At 42.2% G+C, this 20,308-nt stretch overlaps 1 protein-coding gene across 4 annotated transcripts in view; it reads left to right on the top strand.

Annotated features, from left to right (window-relative positions):
- PLCB4 (phospholipase C beta 4) overlaps window positions 1-20,308 on the top strand; it is a 191,994-nt gene that overhangs the window by 29,201 nt on the left and 142,485 nt on the right. For all 4 annotated transcript variants that reach the window (XM_043479654.1, XM_043479651.1, XM_043479653.1 and 1 more), the window contains exons 2-4: window positions 3,291-3,371; window positions 4,653-4,712; window positions 6,175-6,318. In XM_043479654.1, the coding sequence (XP_043335589.1) occupies window positions 3,291-3,371; window positions 4,653-4,712; window positions 6,175-6,318 (285 nt within the window). The remainder of the gene's footprint in view (window positions 1-3,290; window positions 3,372-4,652; window positions 4,713-6,174; window positions 6,319-20,308) is intronic.

Here is a 20,308-nt window from a genome sequence, read left to right as displayed (position 1 = left end):
GCAGATGGTGTTAAAGCTCTAGCATTAAAGGAGGTCTTGGAACATAGTAGAAATAACAATCCCCAGAGCCGACTTCTGCAGATCATGTAAGAAGTTGTTATGTTGAACATGTAGAAGAGCAAATCAAAGTGTGCCCTGCATATGGCAGTGTGAAAGTGAGTCATGGTGAACCTGGCAGAAAAGTGTTAGCTAGTGGGAGGAACAGAAGGCAGATGGAATTGGTCAGAGATGGTATGGAAGAGAAATAGTAGAGACAGTGGCTGGAGACAAACTCTTCAAGATACTATACCCTTAAAATGGATCAGAGACATGAGGGAGTAATTGAAGGAGTAAGTGGGGATGGCTGGAACTTATTTGTGTGCTGATAGGAATGACCTCATAGAGAGAAAACTTGATGTGTATCGGACGATGATACATAGAAGACTGAAATCCTTGTGTAGGTGATAGAGGATGGAATCTGGAAGACGACTGGATCTGGAGCAGAAGCGGAGGGATTGACCTTTGATGGGCGAAAGCATACTTTATTAGGGGGAAGGATGGAGAAAGTTCTCATCTGATGAGTTTCCTTTATTTAATCAATGAAGTTCAGTAATTGGCTAGGAGTAAAGGAGTTTGAGAAGCTCTGAGATAATCCTTTTGAAGAATGGGGAGCTTTAAAAGAAAGAATTATAAGGTTGAAAATCATGTGGACTATCCATTTGAAGTTTATAATCTTGAAAGTCAAGATTTTCTTTTTTAAAGTAAACCAAAGCCAGACAATCCAGTTTTGTGATTTTCTCCATCAAATTTAGTGATTAAAAAATGGACAGGATGGACTTAGTTTTTTGGCCATGAAAACAGAAAATGAGACATAGAAGTTCAAGATGTCTATGAGGAAGTGATTGTAATGTTGGACCATGGAAATAAACTAGACAGGATGGAAGTAAAAGCAAGGGAAGCCTGGTGGTTAGCGAGGGGTGGGCAGGATTAATGAATAGGAAGTTGTAGGAACTTAGATTAATATAGCAGAGTGAAGACTATAGAGCTAGGCGTTAAAAGCATCGGATGATCCAAGAGTGAGATGTTAGGAATCCAAATTCCCAGGTAGTAAAGGTAAAGTCAGAGGGTACTAAGTAACTGAGAGAGGAAGAAAGAAAAAAGAACTTTGCCGTTAAGGAGGCCAAGGAACTGTAAGTTCCACCTCAAAATAAGCTGGAAAATCATTCTTATTTATCATGTATATTTCCTAGATCATTCCAAATCCCTATTTGGAATTGGATTAGGTGTACATAAATAAATAATGATGGTAGCTGATTCATTGTAGGTCTACTCTGTAAACACCATTTTAGGCCATACTTTTGAACACTGAAATTCTTTATTGACATTAAGATATTGCTTGGAAAGTATTCACAATGTGTTCATTCTCATAGTTTCATTATTCTCGTTTCTCAGTCAGTAACGATTCAAGACCTTTTGGGTTACGTTTAATACCTTTTTGTATGATGTACCCCACCCCTCCATCTAGCCTTATTTATGTGTCCAGTCTCATCTCCTGCCACCCCCTTAAGATGTACCTACCGCATCAACTCCTCCAAAGCCCCTGCTGTCAGCAGCCCTGCACATCTGCCACTCTGCCTCACCTGGGTAGCTTCTGCTCATCCTCTAAGACCCATTTAAAGTGTCAACTTCTGGGTCACACCTTTCCTAAAAAGCTGAACCATCCAGAAGTGCATTTCTGTGGGTCGAAAACATTACATATTGACAAATTCACATTGTTAATAATTTGCTACCACAAATGTAAACTTGAACCAGGGATGAAGAATGGTAGCTACCACTTGCTGAACTGTGTAGCAGTGTGACTCACGTTCATGGTAAAATGTAAAAGTACTTTGCATTTATCATCTCATTTCATTCCCTAAAAGGTAGGTGTAAATATTTCCTTTTATTAGATAAGGATTCTGAGACTTAGAGTCTTTGTAAGAGAAAGTAAATAATAAGTGGCAGAACTGGATTTTTATCCCATAAACAAAGGTCACATAATGCCATTCCTTCATCTTACTCATTACGGTGACTGCCTGCACATGATAATTCTTCACGTGTCAGAAAACTACACAAATTTTTGTTCAGGGCCCCTGGGACTCTAAAATCTGATATTGACATTGGCATTAACAATAAATGTTACTTCCTTGAAATTTAGAAAAATAAGTTTTGAATTGAGAGTCTGGACTATGCTTAAAATCTTCATCCAGTGATTGCTATTTGTTTGAAGTCATGCCCTGTTCCCGTTTGCCAGGCAGCCCCCTGTAGCAGTGTTATAATCATCTAGGACAAGTTCTTTAGGTCACGAGAAGTGGGTTTGTTGACATGTGAGTGCCAAGTCTTGGTGTGATGCAGGCAGAGGGCAGAGGGCATCTGGGTTCATTTCCTGGGGGCCCTTTTGCTTTCATTGACATAGAACTCGCCTGGAGTTTTTAAGAACAATGGTGCTTTCTTGCTAAAGACCAGAAATCCTTTGGGAAATACAGCTTAGCTGCTGTGGGGCCCCTGCATTTGGCTAACATTCCATCTTGATCTGATCCTGATGTCCATTGCAGTGGTTCTTAGATTTTTACTGTGTATTAGAATCACCTGGAGGGCTTGTTGGAACACAGATTTCTGGTTCCCACCCCAGAGACTCTGATTCAGTCTGTCTGGCCTGGAGCCCTAGATTCTGCCAATTCAGTCAATCTCCCAAATGAGGCTGATGCTGCTGCTCCCAGGACTATACTTGGAGTAGCTCAAAGTCTTGCTTAAGTCCCGGTTTATGGAACACGCAATGAGATTGGATATAAAAGCAGAAAACTCAGCAGTTATCTGAGTAAACCTCTGAATGCTGAATTCTGTAGACAAAAAAAAAAAAAAAGTGATTAAAAAAAATTTTCTCCTGATTTCTGATACTATGTTAGAGATCAGCAATAATTCCTCTTGTGTGGAGTGAGACCAGTTGGCTGACACCTGGGAGTCCTTCTTTCCAGGAGCTCTTTTTCCCCAGATCTTAGAGAAAACTTCTCCTCTATGTACCTTCAGAGCATTAATGTGTTTTGTTCTTAAAACTGCCTTAAAGGAAGATGCTGTATAAAACTGATCAGTCTTTCAATGCAAAAATGAATGCAAGAAATTTTCAAAATGAAAATGTTACATAATGTAATGAGAAATGTGGTCATTAGGTTCAGGATGCATTTGTCTCTTGTTTAGATGCTAAAAGATATTTGCATTTTTATTAGATTCAAAATGGTGTGAGTCATGCTGATCAACACATTTCTTTTTCACAGGAATCCTTTGTGTTTGAACCCAACTGCCTCTTCAAAGTAGATGAATTTGGCTTCTTTCTGACCTGGAGAAGTGAAGGCAAGGTATGGCGCAGAAACAAGTCGCTCCTTCTTGCTCTCAGGGTGAAGGCATTTCATTTCTCCACAAGTGACCGAAAGCCCCTTGTGGGCACAGACCCGACACTTATTCATTCATTCAAGACTTAAAATGTGCTTCTGTGTGCTAGACGTTGGGGATATAGCAATGGTCAAGGATGTGATCCTTATAGATTCCAGCCTAGGATCAAAGTCAGGCATCCAAAAGAAAGAAAGTTACAAGACATTGAGAGCTGCAAAAGAGAAGGTCAGGTTACAGGAGCTTAAAAGCAGGCAAGTCTGATTTAAATCTTGGGAGCTAGAAAGATTTCCCAGAAGAGAGGTATTCAAGCTGAAGTCTCAGAGGTTCATTTAAGGGCACTTTCCAGGACTTTACACATAGCACAGCGTTCACATTTTGTGAACCTTTGAGCTGAATTTCTGAAGAGTAGAATCAGAGTTTAAGTTAGTATGGTCCCACTGATATTTCATGTACACACATATATTTAATAATATACATGGCAGTAATCACAATGTTAAATATATAAAAGTAACATTTTGTACTTATTCAGAGTTGCCTTCTGCATGTATATGTGTGTATATCTATACATATGGAATGGAATGTTTGGGGTCTCTGCAACCAGGCAGGATGCTCTGGGGCCTTCCCAGAACAGACCCGTCCCCTACATCCGCTGCTTGAGCTCCTCTCTGAAGTTCCTAGATCGTATCTGATGCACATTTCCTGAGTTATTTTACAGATCCTAAAGCCCCCACCCAATGGAAGCATTTAATTACTTGATGACCATAAAGACATAGCCTCCTGGAGCCTCAGGATTAATAATGTTCACCCATGTTATCTCGCCATCAACCAGTCAGAGAAATGTGCACTAGCTGATCGTATGCCCTGCAATATCCCTGCCTCAGCTGCCCTTTGAAGCTGTTTTGCTGAAACCCTTTGCTTTGGGGAGCTCAGGGTTTTAGAGCGAGAGCCACCCACTCTCCTTGCCTGGAGCCTCACAGTAAACACTGCACTTTCCTTCACCACAACCCAGTGTCAGTGTATTGGTTTTACTTCACGCACAGGAATGGACCAAAGTTTGCTTTGAAAATATCTTGACTATTTTTGATTGTTGAAAATTATTATCGTTATCATTACTTGTTTTTAATCCTGCTTCTGCCTTACTCTAATCAGCATCGCCTTCATCATCACAAACGTTTGCTAATCAGCTGTCTGTGCTATAGGTCTGGCAGAATTTAGACTCACTGCCGTGTTGTATGCTCTCTTTGCAGGAAGGCCAAGTGCTAGAATGTTCCCTCATCAACAGTGTTCGGCTGGGAGCCACACCAAAGGTAGCCAAGTTGGTGTTTGTTGTTCTTCTAGACACAGACTGCTGTGTGACCCCTTTGTTGTAGTTTAGTCGCTCATTCGTGTTCAACGCTTCTGACCCCAAGGACTGTAGCCTGGCAGGCTCCTCCTCCGTGGGATTTCCCAGGCAAGGATACTGGAGTGGGTTGAATTTCCTCCTCCAGGGGATCTTCCTGACCCGGGATTGAAACCTTGTCTCCTGCCTTGCAGGCATATTCCTTACCACCGAGCCACCCGGGAGGCCCGTTACTGCCCCCATATCCTCAGCTGGATGAAGAACAGATACAGTTTAGAAATCTCATCTGTAATGGTTGGGTGATTTGGATTGCATTGGGTTTAATTATATTAGAAATTGTTATTAACCTTTGAAACTGATGACCCTTGTGTGGTATGAGCATTGAAATAAACTGTTCCCTTAACTCAGAAATTAATCTGACAAGCACCCCTCCCCCCCATCCCCACCTTCTTTTTCAGCAAAGAGTGAGTCACTTCTGGTCCATGGCTGATGTGGAAATTTAGATGAGTCGGGTAGTTCCACATTTGTGCACCTGTGCACGCAGACCCTGGTCACCTTGAAGGCTCAGCTTGCCTCTGAGAGAAAAAAGAATGGCAGACACATGAATAAGCCTTCTTCACAGGGATTGATTTGTTTGAATGGGAAGCTGTTTGCATTAGGAATTTAAAGGATGGTTTTTTTTCCTAGAATATTCCAGCACAGCATTTATTCCCTTTTCCATAATAGTCTTGCAGGTTTGCAAGTTTTTATATGTTCAAAACAAAATTATGCTCCTCACTTTGTTTTTGTCTTTTGTTAGTGACCCTCTTTATTTAATGTTAGTTTAAAATCTCTGTGTAACTACCTTGGCATTTCCCCCCTCTCCCCCCGAGTTCTTTCAGAGGACAAAGCCACTATTTTATTTGCTAATTAGGGCAGACTTACACAGTTTTCATTCCAAATGAGGAGGCCAGGGCTCCTAGAGATGCACGTATTCATTCTTTGTAGGCTGTTTGAAAGACTCAATCTTATTTTTTAACAACTTGAGGTTGCTGACTGTGGCAATGCCCTGCATGTTTGTGTGAATCCCCAGTGACTGTTCTCTGTGAGAACCCCCTTTGACCTTTGCAGACATAATCAGGTCTCAGGCAGAGCCTTTGAGTCCTGTTGCCGTAGTTCACGTCTTCCAATAACTACAAGCCGCAGTTGAAAGAAAGACCCTGCCTCCCCATCTTCTAAATCAATAACTGTTTATACCTTTCTTACCAGATGAGTTCCAGTAATGTGTAGTGTTATAGGTTTTACCTATATGAGTTTTAGAATAACACTAGATACCTGGACAGTTTTAGATAGAAGAATTTGCCTTACTGGATGTTTTTACATCAAATGTAGTTTCTTTTTCTATGCTCTGTGATCTAATGTATTTTTTTCCTATTTGTCTACCTCTGTAGGATCCCAAAATTTTGGCTGCTCTTGAAGCTTTTGGCAAATCAGAAAATGATCTGGAAGGGCGGATAGTTTGTGTCTGCAGTGGTGCAGATCTGGTGAACATCAGTTTCACGTACATGGTGGCTGAAAATCCAGAAATAACGAAGGTATCCTCCATGAAACAACCTCCTTCCAATCCCGTATGGACATGTGTGGTGCACATAGTTTTTCATGTATAATGTCATTTTGATATATATTTTGAATTGTATAATTTAATTTAAATTTTAAAGAAAGTTTCCATTGCTTGCTAGAAAATTCAACAAGCGCGGTACCCTTTCAGCATGTCACTCATGAATACCAGCAGCCTGAGCACTGACTGTGGTGTGTTGTAGGAGCCTCTCACCAGAATGTAGACAAGGATCATCTGGGATTTGGTGAAAATGCAGATTCTGGTTCAGTAGGTCTGCGGTGAGGACACATTCTCCCTTTCTAACAAGCTCCCAGTGGATGCTGGTGCTGCTGGTCTGAGAACCACAGTTTGAGCAGCAAAGGGTCAGAGCAGCACTACCCAGCTGAAATATAATGCAAGCCACAGATGTAGCTTAATTTTTTCTGGTAGCCACAGGTAAAATTAACTTTGTTATTTTATATCCCACACAGAAGTGATACCACACGGTATTCATCTTTGCCTGCCTGGCTTACTTCACTAGTGTCATCATCTCTGAGTCCATCCACGGGGCTGCGAATGGCCTTCTTTCATTCTTCTCTATGGCTGAGTAGTCGTCCATTGTATGAATGGACCACATCTTTATCCATTCCTCTGTCAGTGGGCGTTTAGATTGGTTCCATGTCTTGGCTATTGTAAGCAGTGTTGCTCTGAGCACAGGGATGCATGTATCTTTTTAAATTCTGGTATGTCATTTTGTAACCCAATAGGTCATTTTAATGCGAAATCAATATAAAATCAGTTAACATATTTTATATTCTTCTATTCATACAAAGTTGTCAAAATATAATATGTGTTTTCAATTCAGATGAACTGAATTCCAGTTGCTGCATATAGCTGTGGTTACCCTGTTAGTATCTAAATGACTGATACCTACCCTGCCTGTAAGCTATGAAAGTATTGGGTTATGATCCATCTTAATACCATAACCAGCCTACCATTGCCCTGGCAAGTGAGTCTCAAAGAGATATTGCCCAAAGTAGAAAGCCTCGAATGTAATTCACTCTCCTGCAAGTTGTTTGTCTTCGGGCAGTGTTACCTGTGGACAGAGCACCATTATCTTTGCATAAAATGTGTGAAGAGGCCTGGGCCTCTGCTCTTCTGGGTTTGGGGGATTGGGAGATGGGCATTTTATTTTCCCATTGATCCTGCAAGTAGAAGCTCAGTGCAGGGTTGAATGAGAAAGGTCATCATTAGAAATATTGAACTTTAGAGCCCTCAGGGAATATCCAGGTAAGATTATTTGATGAAACTGAGATAAGAAGACTTTACCCTGGACACAGAATCAACGGGTGCAGAACTGAGTTCTACAGATACTGAGACCATCAAGACTCTTTCACCCTCACTTACAAAGTGTGACTCATATGTGCAGTAAAGTTTGAGAAGCTCCCAGCTGTGGCTCTGGGTCCAGGCAGGAATGGATGTCCCACGTGACGTGAGAGCCTTTGCTTCTGTACTTGCATGGCTTGGCTGGTTTTATGCTGCTTTTCCAGATCACCTCGCTTTGGGAGAACAGATGTTGCCTTCAGGTTCTTTCATTATTGTGCTCGGATCAACATCCAGTTGGATGGTTTCTTGAACCCTGCTGATCTGAACAAGCGTTGTTTCCAGTGCGCGCTTATGTTATTTGCTACAAAGGTCTTTTTGGTTGCTATCTGCCATAGCAACATTCAATCCCAGAAGTCCATGCTGATCACCCAGAAAGAGAAAGACTTGTTAATCAGACAGATATTTAGATGCTTGAAATTTTGCAAAATGACAGTTCTGTAGACTTGTGTCATGTCTTTTGTCGACCTGTCGTATTACAAGAAGCCCTATGACTCATGTGACCTTAAGAATCTGGGATCGGGAACAAGTTGCCTGGCTGCGCATCCTGCCTCTTCCCAGCTGCGTGACCGAGACACACGAGTGGCCTCGCTGGGCCTCACCTGCTTCATCTCAAAGTGGAACAGAGCACAGTGCCTGCTCCTAGGATTGCTCTGTAGGTTGCAGGACTCGTTACATGGAAAGTGGCTATACCTTTCTCATCGAAAGCCCTCAGTGTCCGTTCACTGCTCAGATCGCAGAGTCCTCGCAGTTTAGAGCTAGAGGTGGAACTGAGACACCGCATTTTTCAGATGTAGAAGAGGAAGCCAAGGAGTTTAAAGAACTCTCCTGAGTCTACACAGCAGGCCAGGCCAGAGATCAGCCTAAAAGTCAGCCTTCTGATTTCTTGTGTGATACTGTCAACCCCACCCCATCCCTGAGCAAGTACAGTCCTAGGAAGGTGGCTCAGATCAGTAAATCGAAATGTTCTTACTTCCATGCTTTGACTGCTGCAGTCTTGTTTTATTTAAGAGCCATGGTCTGAACCCTGTAGTCACAAATATGTGATATATAAGTCTGTGTTCCAGGGTAGAAGTCTATACTTAAAGACAAGATTTGGGGTTTTTTGTGGTCGTACCATTTTGACATGAATACAGCTTAGGAGCCCAGAATCTTGGGACCATAGAACAGCTCTTAGCTAGCGATATTATGTTCACATTATCACAGAAGTCAATTAAAGCAAATCATCATTTTAAAAAATTACACTTACAGACCTTAAACACTGTTATGGCAGGCTGAGTGTGGGTTGGAAAAGAGTTTGCAGACACAGAGCCTTTCAGAAGGGAGTGAGTTTAATAAGAACACAGAGCAGAGATAACGTGGGCTCTGCGAGTGCAGCGGGCTAACCTCCTGATAGACAGGGAGAAGCGACACTTTCCGTGGGTTAGTAGCCAGTTTTTATAACCTCAAGACAAAGCAGATTCCTGCTGGGGGCTTGGCTTTAGGTGACTGGTTAGGGCATGATAGGGTGATCATGGGGTGGGCATTTTTGCTGAATTTGGTGTCAGGAAACTGGTTGGTGATGATCAGGGGGGATTCGGAGCCACAGTTACAAAGGGGCTCAGTCAGCTTCAGAGGTGCCCTTGGCTCTGGGCTCCATTTCTGCGGCCTTGGTGTAAAGCCTCACACGTATGGCCTGGGACAGAACTCCACAGGTACTCTATTCTAACTTGAAACGTATAGATTTGGTTCAGTTGTTGGCCAATCTTTTGATGTTAGAGCCAAGATCTTTGCATTTAGTTTGGGTCTATTGGTTGTCTTTGATGGATTTTTTGCCAACGTGTGCTCAGTCTTGTCTGACTCTTTGTGGCCCTGTGGACTGTAGCCAACCAGGCTCCTCTCTCCATGGAATTTTCCAGGCAAGAACACTGGAGTGGGTTGCCATTTCCTACTCCAGGGGGTTTTCCTTACTCAGGAATAGAACCCTTGTCTCTTGCATCTCTGAATTGGTAAGCAGATTCTTTACCACTAGTGCCACCTGGGAAGCCTTTTTTTTTTTTCCACTTGTCCTTCACCCATAATGCATTGTCTGAAATATCCAGTTTGGTTTCTTTAAAGTACAATTGAGTCCACTTTAAAGACATTCTTGGAGCAGTTAGAGAACAGAATCCTACTACTGAATAACTTCTTTCCCTAATCTTTTAGTTGTCTCATTTACACAGAACTTGAGAAAAAAATTTTAGCAATTATCCTTATTATAATTATAATTTACAATTATAAATATCTTTATTACAATTATAAATATCTTTATAAAGATATTTCTTATCTTTAAAGAAATCTTCCCAACTATCCAGTGGAAGAACCAGCAACCCTCTTTCTTTCCACAAGCATTTTTTACTGATCGTAGTTTTTATTACAAACATAAACAGATATGGAAATAAACGTAAATAACTCATGGTACTCACACAAAATGAGAGCAGAAACTTACAAAATGCTTAAAAATAGCTTATTGACTGTGAGGATTAGCCATTCTCTGGGTGGTCAGAATGTTTTGCTTGTTTTATGCTATCTGACAAGTCTTGGTCTGACCAGTGATATAGAAGTTTTAAGAGGTTTTCTAGCACAGACCTTGCCTAGGACTATTTATTTGAGATTCTTGAGTCTGTTCTTAATTCCTGGGCTTATATGATACTTACAGTCCAATGATTCTGAAAAATTCACTTGACCAAACATTGAATCCAGGCAGGTGGAATTCATCAATTCATGTCCTGTCCATGGAGGACCCTGTCCCATGTGGGACCTTGCCTGACTCTGAAAGTCATCTTACTTCCTTGTTCCTCCACTTCCTAAAAGGGTTCTCTGACATCTTTTCTTACTTCAAGTGGGTGTTTTGAGAATCAATAACATTTAACATCAAATCTTACTTTACTAGAGTTAAGGTTTCAAATAAATACAAAATATTTTCACAGTACCCGAGACAGTGAAAATGATGTTGCGTTTTCTTGTTTAGATAAAAGATGACACGTGTATAAAAGACATCCTTATAGCTCCTCTTGTCTTTTCTTCAGCCATGCCCTCTGCTTGAAGAGTAAATAAGCTTGCCTAGTCCCTCTACCTCTTTAACAAGATCTGAGCTCAGTTTTACAGACCTTTCTCCCCTATGGAATAAATGTCTGATAGGATCCTAAACGTGAGTCCACATCAGACCTTCCAGCCACATCCTTCCAGTTGCTGAGGCCGTGGACACTCTCCTCGTGTGTCCTGATTGGTCTGTTAACAAACACTCTTGTGTCTAGAATCTAGCTGCTTCTACCATCACCGTTTCTGCAGCGCCCTCCCAGCCGATAACATTTCTCCCCTAATTCTTTGCCTTGACCTTGTCTGTTGTAGTCTGTTCCCAAAATAGCAGTTTTATATATATAGCTATATATATATAGTTTTATATAAAATAGCAGAGGATGTTTCTAAACATAATTCAGATCCCATCACTGATGCTCAGAACCCTCCAAGGCTCATGGGGCCTTAAAGAATCCCTTCTCACCTCCCTTCCTCTGGCTGCCATCCTCTTCTTCTCCCTATTTCCTTCCAGCCTCAGGAACTTTGTGCTTATGATTCCTTTTGCCTGGAACATACGATTCCCCAGCTACATGCAGCGCTCCTTCCCTCACATTTCTCAGGTCCCTGCTGGAACCTCACCTTAGCTGCCTGCCTCATCTCCCCTCAAGACATGCTAACTCCTTATCCTGCTTTATTTTTCTGCGTAGCACTTACCGCTACTTACATGCCATACATTCATTTACTGCCTCCCCATTCCCTACTACATCCCCAGCATCTAGAACCTTCAGTGCCTGACATTTAATCAGTGCTCAGTACATACATTTTGTTGTTTTGTATATATAAAGTGTTCTTAGTGGGCCATCTTTAAACTCTGGTGAATTTGTTTCAGTATTATTTCAGTGTTATGTTTTGGTTTTTTGGCCACGAGACACGTGGGATCTGAGCTCCCCAGCCAGGGACTGAACCTGCGCCCAAGGGAAGTCACTTTGTGTATAAATACAATTTCCAGAATGACGAAGAAGCAGCTAACAGTGGCAGCCTCTGGGAGTGGAAGCAGACGGAGAGTGAAAGGTGTTTGTTTTTCTCTTCTCGCTTGTCCTTTTTGGGGGGACTTATTTTTTCTTTTTCATTATTAAACTTAGTTTTTATTGGACTCTAGCTGCTTTCCGATGCTGTGTGGGTTCCTGCTGCTCCACACAGTGAGTCAGCTGCGTGCACACATGGACCCCGCTTTCTTGGGTCTCCTTCCCGTTCAGGGCGCCTCAGAGCCCTGAGCAGAGTTCTCTGAGCTGCATAGCAGGTTTTCACTGGTTGTCTATTTTATGCATAGTATCCATAGTGCATATGTATCAATCCCGTCTCCCAGTTCATCACACCCTCTTTCCCCCTCAGTGTCCATACATTTGTCCTCATTTTATTGAGGTCTTTATGTGGACTGAATCCATAAACTCTAACCAGGTGATAAATAGGTATAACCGTCAAATTTTTTTACAGTTTAGTTCTAAGAAAAGCTAGGAGAATGATGTTTAGATAAGAAAACCAAGAAAATGTGATTCAATGATAGTCCAAAATGTCTGGAATTCCATGGCATTATTTTTAGTCACTTTTCAGGATGTAAGGGGGCCGTTGCTGAGAATCCATGACAAGCCTGGAAGCTGTAACCCCAGTGTCTTGACCTGTTTCGAATTGAGATCATTGTTTTCTGCCCTCTAAATCCTTCCTGTCATTCCAGTTAGAAAACTCTGCTTTCATTTCCTCTCCTGAAAGGTCTTCTGTTAAAAGGACTTGCTAGCAAATTGCTGGTACTTTTCCCTCCAACCCAGTATGCCTTTGGGTAATAGGTGTGTCTGCTAGGTCACATAACTTAAAACATCTATAAATAAAAACAATTGCATGAAGGAGAGACTTCCCTTTTTTTTTTTCTAAACTGTATGTAATAGAGCTTTTTTCTGCATCCTCATCTCTCTGCCACTGTTTTACCGTAAACTCTATTGTGCTGTATGCTTAGTCGCTCAGTCGTGTCCACCTCCTTGCAACCCTGTGGACTGTGGCCCACAAGGCTCCTCTACCCACGCCATTCTCCAGGCGAGAACACTGGAGTGGGTAGCCGTTCACATCTCCAGGGGATCTTCCCGACCCAGGGATCGAACCCAGGTCTCCCATGTTGTGGGTGGATTCTTTACTGCCTGAGCCACAGGGAAGCCCATAAACCCTGCAAACAATGCCAAATATTATAACAAACTTCTTTAGTTAGAAGAGAAACTCAGTTTCTCGGATGTATTTTTTCTATCTTAGGATACAACTAGCTGGGGAGGATTTTGTCTCTGGTGTGTTGAAGGGAGTTCAGATGTCTTTCATTTAGTTCCAGCTGGTGCTACAGAGTGAACTGCAAGCACAGTCACTTCACGTAAGATTGAAAGGCAGCCCTCTCTGAAAATCTCCACAAATAAATATGTTATTTTATTCCCAGTTGAATTTTATTTTGATTACAAAAATAAGCTGTTATTATGAAGTTCAAAATGCACAGATTTGGATTTGAGTTTAGACAACTTCCAGACTGCTCATTATACTTTCTGTAGGTTGTAAATATTTGGCAAACTCCATAAATTATGCTTTGTAACCAAGTCATCAAATAAGCCCACGATTGAATACTATAGAAAGTAAATTGCAAAAATATTATGTCTTCTTCTTGTAGACAAAAAAGGTCAGGTAGTTTATTACAGGTAATAAAATCTTATTTAAGTCAATTGGATTGAATGTCAAAATCACTCTGCTGAATTGAAATCATGTTGAGTGGAAGAATTACTGCAAAAGTTCTTGGAGAAGGGATTCATTCTTTGTTTTGTTAAGAAGGAAAAAAATCAAGTTCACATTTAGTCAGTGCTGCATAATGGCTTTTTGCTCACACTCTGCAGAGCTCCCCTGGGCTTCCCAGATGGTGCTAGTGGTAAAGAGCCCACGTGCAAATGCAGAAGACAAAAGAGATCCCTGGGTTGGGAAGGTCCCTTGGAGGAGGGCGTGGCAACCAACTCCAATATTCTTGCCTGGAGAATGCCCATGGGCAGAGGAGCCTGGCAGACTGCAGTCCGTAGGGTCGAATTGCAACGGTCACGAAAACACTAAAGCCACTTAGCACTCATGCAGAGCTCCCCTCCTTTCAACTAGCTCCTCTACCCACAGGCAAGCACAGACCTACTCAAAGGGGTCAAACCAGAAGCCTCACCTGGGACTTTCTTAAAAATGCAAATCCTTGGGTCTTATGCCTGCCTAATACATCTGAAATTCTCAGGATGGAGCTCAGCTATCTGTTTTTGTTAATCGAAGTATAACTGATTAATATAACAGTTATATTAATATATACAATGTTATAAACAATTAATATAAACAATGTTATATTGATTTGAGGGGCACATCATTGTGATTCAGTATTTTTACAGTAATATTTTAACTAGCCTCCCAGGTGATTCTGATGCTGGATGAAATTTGAGTCCGCATTAGCTTAGCTTACAAATGGTCCAAAAATTATTACCACTTTGAACCCAAACAAGTTTTTATCAAATTAATTGACTGCAGCAGGCAGGTGAATCTATAGACCTCCTGATTCCTGTGGCCTTACCGGAAATGGTTAGAATTCACTAATACAAAAAGCATGATTAAAATGAATTCACTTCTGTGACCCTAGGGGGGGAAAAAGCTATTTCTTGAAGTGTAGTTTTAATTGTATTAGCTATCTGGTGGTTCTCAAAGTGTGGTTCCAGACCAGCAGCTTCAGCGGTACCTGGGAACTTAATCCAAGATGTGAGATCTTAGGCCCTGCCCTAGTGCTCGAGTTAGGAGCTCCAGGTGAGAGCTGGACCCTGCAGAAAAGCTCTGTAAGGAGTTTCTCCTGCTTCTCTTACAGAGAAGCCTTGAGGAACTTGCATTTACTGGTTTGAGGAACTTGCATTTGCTGGTTTGCTGCCTAGGCTCACCTGAGCCCTTTGCCTGCTGAATGCTAAAGGAGCTCAGTTGTAAATCTGCATTTCCTATCCATCATCCAAGCCCCAATATACTAGTTGATTTAAGTTCTTCACCACATTGTCTCATGGTTCTTTGAGGCTCAAGTTTGGGATGGGGTGCATGTATGTGCGTGTGTGTGTGTTTTTCATGTTTCCAAGAGTGAATGTTGGCATGCTCTTGTTTTATTTTTCCTTTAAACCATCCCGAATTCATGGGAAGCAAATCAGCAAGGAGCCGTAGAAAGTTTTCTTAAGGACAAAGCTGTGAATTGGAGCAAATAGGTGGATGTGTATTTGTGAGCTTTAAATGTCCCCATCTCACCTAGGTGTTTTCTTCTTGCCAAAAAAGAAAGTGGGGCTCATTTGCTTAATTGCTGGGTTGAATGTGGAGACCATGACACTCTGAGCCCTGGGTGGGTCGTATGCATCAGTGAGTGTGGAGTGGGTAAGGCTTGCCCTGGGGGCTTCCATGACCACCTGTCACCTTTGCTCTCCCTTCCTCCAGCAGTTCTCTTGCTCCTCTTGCCAGACTGTCTGTTCCAGGATCCAGTACTTAGTGTCTGACCCATGGTGGTGCTCTCTGCACTCTGAAATTGTTACTTTATCTATGCATTATCAAAATTAGTTCCTTTAGACCAGAAGTTGTTGACGCAGATGCCTGCAGGAGCCAGGGAGATGATGTGAATATTGGAAAGGTGTCAGGAGGCAGGTAGGGATGGAATAGAATGTAGTGAAGTGGGGTGTACATACTCCATCTGGGGGCAGTTACCTCTTGCCAGTTTTCCAACCATTAGAACATGGCCCTGAGGTTGCTAGATGGTTGTTGTTGGTGGTGTCTTTTCCATGAGATACTGGACATCTGGATTTTTAACATGAAATTTCCTGATGTTAAAATGTTGACAAATATATTCATTTTTGTTAGCACCGTGTGTGTCAAACAGCAAACTTGTCTGTGGGTCATTTGGAACCTCAGCTCGAGACAACAGCCAGCATGCAGCATGGATGTACTTACACTAAAGTGAATACTAATGTTTTCATAATATGTTTACCTCACTGACATTTTAAGTTAAGATGCCCACTTGTGTCTTTTTTCCTTCCTTCATTCAGCTATTCATCCTAGAATTATTTTTTTATGAATTATAAATGTGGGCAAATCATTTCTTCTACATGGGCTTTCTTATCCTCATTTTTCAAAGAAAAGGGAGTTATAGTGAATGACCCTTGAAGTTACTTTCCCCTATAAAGACATGCAATTTCTTTACAAAACAAAAACGTGTACTAGATGCCAAGGAGGGTACCAATAAGTTGCTTGGATCCCTGTGTCTATTCTGAAGATTCTTTGGATGTAACAAAAGGTCATGGCTTGAGTTGTAGGAAGGATGCAACATGATCTTGACATTCTAAATAGATGATTATTTTAGTTGCTCAGTCCTGTCTGACTCCTTGCAACCCCAAGGACCTGCCAGGAGCCTGCCCGGCTCCTCTGTCCATGGGATTTCCCAGGCAAGGAGGAGTGCATTGCTGTTTCCTCCTTCAGGGGATCTTCTCAACCCAGGGATCAAACCTGAGTCTTTTATGTCTCCTGTCTTGGCAGGGAAGGTAATATGGTAATAACATAGGGCTCAGAGCACTGCTTCTCCAAGTGTGGTCTGGACCAGCAGGGTCATCATCACCTAGGAACTTAGAAATGTAGGGTCTCAGGCTTATCCTCAGACCTGCTGAATCAGAGTCTGCATTTGGACAAGATCTCTAGGTACTTCCTTTACACATTCAAGTTTGAGAAGTACAGTTGTACCTCAATATCCACAGGGAAATGGTTCTAGGAAGCACACCCCTGACCCCTGAAGATAGCAAAATCCACAGGCGCTCAAGTCCCTTGTATAAAATGGCATCGTACAGTTGGCCCTCAAATCTGCGGGTTCCACACCAGCAGACTCAGAGGACCAGCTCTGCAGAGGTAGGATACAAGGAAATAAGTCGTTCTTGCCTTCAGCAGTTACACAAGGAGGAAGACCTGAGAAACATTTGAGTTCAAGAGGCTCTGTTCCTGGGTGAAATTGGAGGAGGTTTTAAATCTGATTAACTGAGAGCATGCTGCTAAGATCATCAGAAATTGAGGGCCTAGTTACTTTGGGCCAAGAGAGGAAGAGACAGGAGTTTAGAATATGTTCTCTGAGGGATGTGAGTGTCCTGGCCTTGCTGTGGTCACACGGTGTGAAGGAGCTCACTGGCTGCTCACTGGAAGCTCATCTGCAGGCTGGCCCTGACCTCCTGCTTCTGTGTTCCTACACCCCTTAACATTCCAAAGGTGACTATCTTTATTTTTTTTGAAACATCCCCCCCACCCCCCCCAGTTTAAGTCATCAAATGTGGGGTTGTAGTGTTATTTTTCTTAGTAAAACTCCTTACCACAATGCATGTGCAGGAACCCAGCACTGGAGCTGGAGGAGGTTTCACTGTGGTTCTCAGGCACCTTGTCACTTTCATCAAGGAGGTTTCCTTGGGGTCAGAGGAGGAGCAAAGTGAGAAAGAAGCCTCCAGTGAGGCCTGCCACAAGTAAATGCAAGTGAAATTCACAAGAAATTAACTGTTTTAAGTGAACATTTTAGTGCCATTTAGTACATCACCTGGAGAAGGAAATGGCAGCCCACGCCATCCAGTCTTCTTGCCTGGACAGAGGAGCCTGGCGGGCTGTTGTTCATGGAGTCACAAAGAGCCGGACGCTACTGTGTGACTGTGCAACCATGACCGCATCTAGGTCTACAGCACCATACCCCTCAAAGAAAAGCCCCATGTCCACTGAAGGAGTGCCCCCTCCCCCGTTCTTACAACCCCCATACTCACTCAATGTGTCTTTTCAATGTACACACAATTTTCTTTTATACTATGTTGGGCTCATGCCAGTAGAGTTTAACGTGAAAGTGAAAGTGTTAGTCACTCCGTTGTGTCTGACACTTTGCAACCCCATGGACTGTAGCCCACCAGGCTCCTCTGTCTATGGCATTTTCCAGGCAAGAATACTAGAGTGAGTAGCCATTCCCTTCTCCAGATCTTCGTGACCCAGGGATCGAATCCAGGTCTCCTGCATTACAAGGAAATCTTTCCTGCCCGAGCCACCAGGAAAGCAGTTTAACGTACTATATTTTATCATTAACGGTTTTATCATGTGCATTTTCTTAGCCTTTAAAATATTTTCTTGGGCTTCGATGTAACTGTAAGTCCCCATGACCTTTAAGGTGGGTTTTCTAGGTTGTTGCCTCTCTTGCTTCTCTGGAGACCTCCCAGCCTCTTCTGTTCCAAAATGCTGTGATCTTCACAGGAGACGTGTTTTCTCTGCTGAGGTTTCATGAACGCAAAGGTTTCCTGAGAAAAGACTCAGCCCTGGGTCCAGCCTGCAGTCACTTGGGTTGCCCTAATTGCAAGTGTTATCAAATGACTCTGCCAAGGGAATGCAAAATGAATTACTCTAATTGTACCATAAGTTTGAATTTCACCTTTTGGCCCCTGGGACAGAAAAATATCACTAACTGTAAATTGCTTCTCCATTTACCACATAGCTCCAGTTTTTACTGCTAGCAAAAAGAAAAAATATATATATCATTGGGAACATGATGTGTGTGTAACATGGGCCTACATGTGTTTGTATGTTTTCTTATCTTTGGGGTATAATTGAAAGATGGGACACATGAGGAGGTGGGTTGGCAATGCCTGAGGTGAGACTCTGTTACCTCTAAGGAAATAATTTAATAATCATAATAGCGCAGTCCATGGACCAGATCCGGGCCTCTGCTCTGACTTTTTTAAATGTTAATTTTATTTATTTGGCTGCACCAGGTCTTAGCTGCACCACATAGGATCTTCGATCTTCATGGCAGCATGCAGGGTGTTTGGTTGCAGTTCGTGAACTCTTGGTTGCAGCATGCAGGATCTAGGTCTCTGACCAGGGATCAAATCTGGGCCTCCTGTGTTGGGAGTGTGGAGTCTTAGCCACTGGACCACAGGGAATTCCCCCTCAGCCTGATTTTTGTATAGCCAGTGAGCTAAAAATGGCTTTTAAATTTTGAAAGATTATTAAAACCACACATAGAACCTGTGCGACAGAGAGCTACATGTGGGCCCTGATTCCTGAAGTATTTATTGCCTGGCTCTTTACAGGAAAAGTTTACTGGCCCCTAATAATTATAATATGAACAGCAGCAGTGAAGTTTTTATTTTATATTGGACACTAGATACTGTTCAGAGTGCTTGGCATGCGGTATCTCATTTAATTCTTGAAACAGTCCCGGGAGATGGATTGTTCTCATTTGCAGAGGAAGAAATAGGCCCAGAGACTGAGTAGCTTGCCCGAGTTCACACAGGCTTTAAGTGGCGAGCTGGTGTCTTGAACCCAGGCACTGGGTCCACTCCAGATCCTGTGTTCTATACACCCTCTGCTGCAGCTCACAATTTGAGGAGTCGTCTCTCCCACTGTAACACAGTATATGATGTTACTGTCCTTTTCAGGTAAATGTTTAGTGTCGTTATTTCTGGGAGGTGTAGTCACAGAGCACCCACTCCCGACACTGGTGCCTGCACAGTGTTTTCCTCAAAAAAAGTCCACGTGCAAAGAAGGTTCTCTGGTCAAATGAGCACAAGAAAGCCTTGTTTAGGAGAATTTCTTTACTATAGCTCTCTCATAAGCAGTGATATATTCTCATGCCAGTCTCAGCCAGGAGGAGTGATATTCAGTTTTTTTTTCCCAAATGGAAATGCATTCATTCATTCATGCCTATTGAAGAGACACAGTATCTTTTAGAACTACTGTTTTACAAAGAAAACACTCAGCAAATGATGTCATAGAGGCATTGCTTAGCCCAATATTTTCCCAGATGCGTCAGAACAATATAATGCAGACATTCATTCAGCTTTACCCTTAACATCCTGTTTATTGTCCTTGTTTTCCTGCTGCCATATCTCTTCCTTCCCTCCCCAGTTTTTGGGGGATAGAGCAGAGGAAGTGTGGGGTTTTTTCCATAAATGATAGGAAATTAGATAATGAAACTCAAACCCTTTTTGATTTAAATTCTTTTTAGTACCTTTATCTTGAAAGTCCTGTTTGGTTTGTAGGATTACCTGTACATTTGATCAGCCCGGACTGATTGGTGATGTTGCCTGGGAGTATAGACAGACAGAGGCTCCTTGACTGATGATACTTATTCAGACCTTCAGCAGGTAGCATTTGTCTGCTTGTTGAGTACTGTTCATTTTGGCATGGCTTAATTTGCTAGTGTTGTCAACTGACATGTGTCAGGAGAAAAAGTGACCTCAAAGATCTTAAATACAGGCATGAGGCCAAAGAAACAATTTCATGAACACCTTTTAATTCACCAGCTCTTCACTCATCCGTCACCAGCAGGATTCTGCAAATCTGAAGTTGAGACCAAAAATGCACTCTTACAAAACCGGTAGTTTCTGACCAGCATAAAATGATGCTTTGTGTTCTCTTAAAATCTTAAAATTCTTCAATTATTTCAGAGTTCTCCATATGGATGTAAAATGTTGTTATACAAAATAAACAAGACATCTCATTTT

This window comes from Cervus canadensis, chromosome 10, assembly GCF_019320065.1.
Source record: "Cervus canadensis isolate Bull #8, Minnesota chromosome 10, ASM1932006v1, whole genome shotgun sequence".
In the NCBI taxonomy this organism is placed as follows: domain Eukaryota; kingdom Metazoa; phylum Chordata; class Mammalia; order Artiodactyla; family Cervidae; genus Cervus; species Cervus canadensis.
The sequence above is the reverse complement of the archived record's forward strand: the minus strand, read 5'-3'. Positions and strand labels throughout refer to the sequence as shown.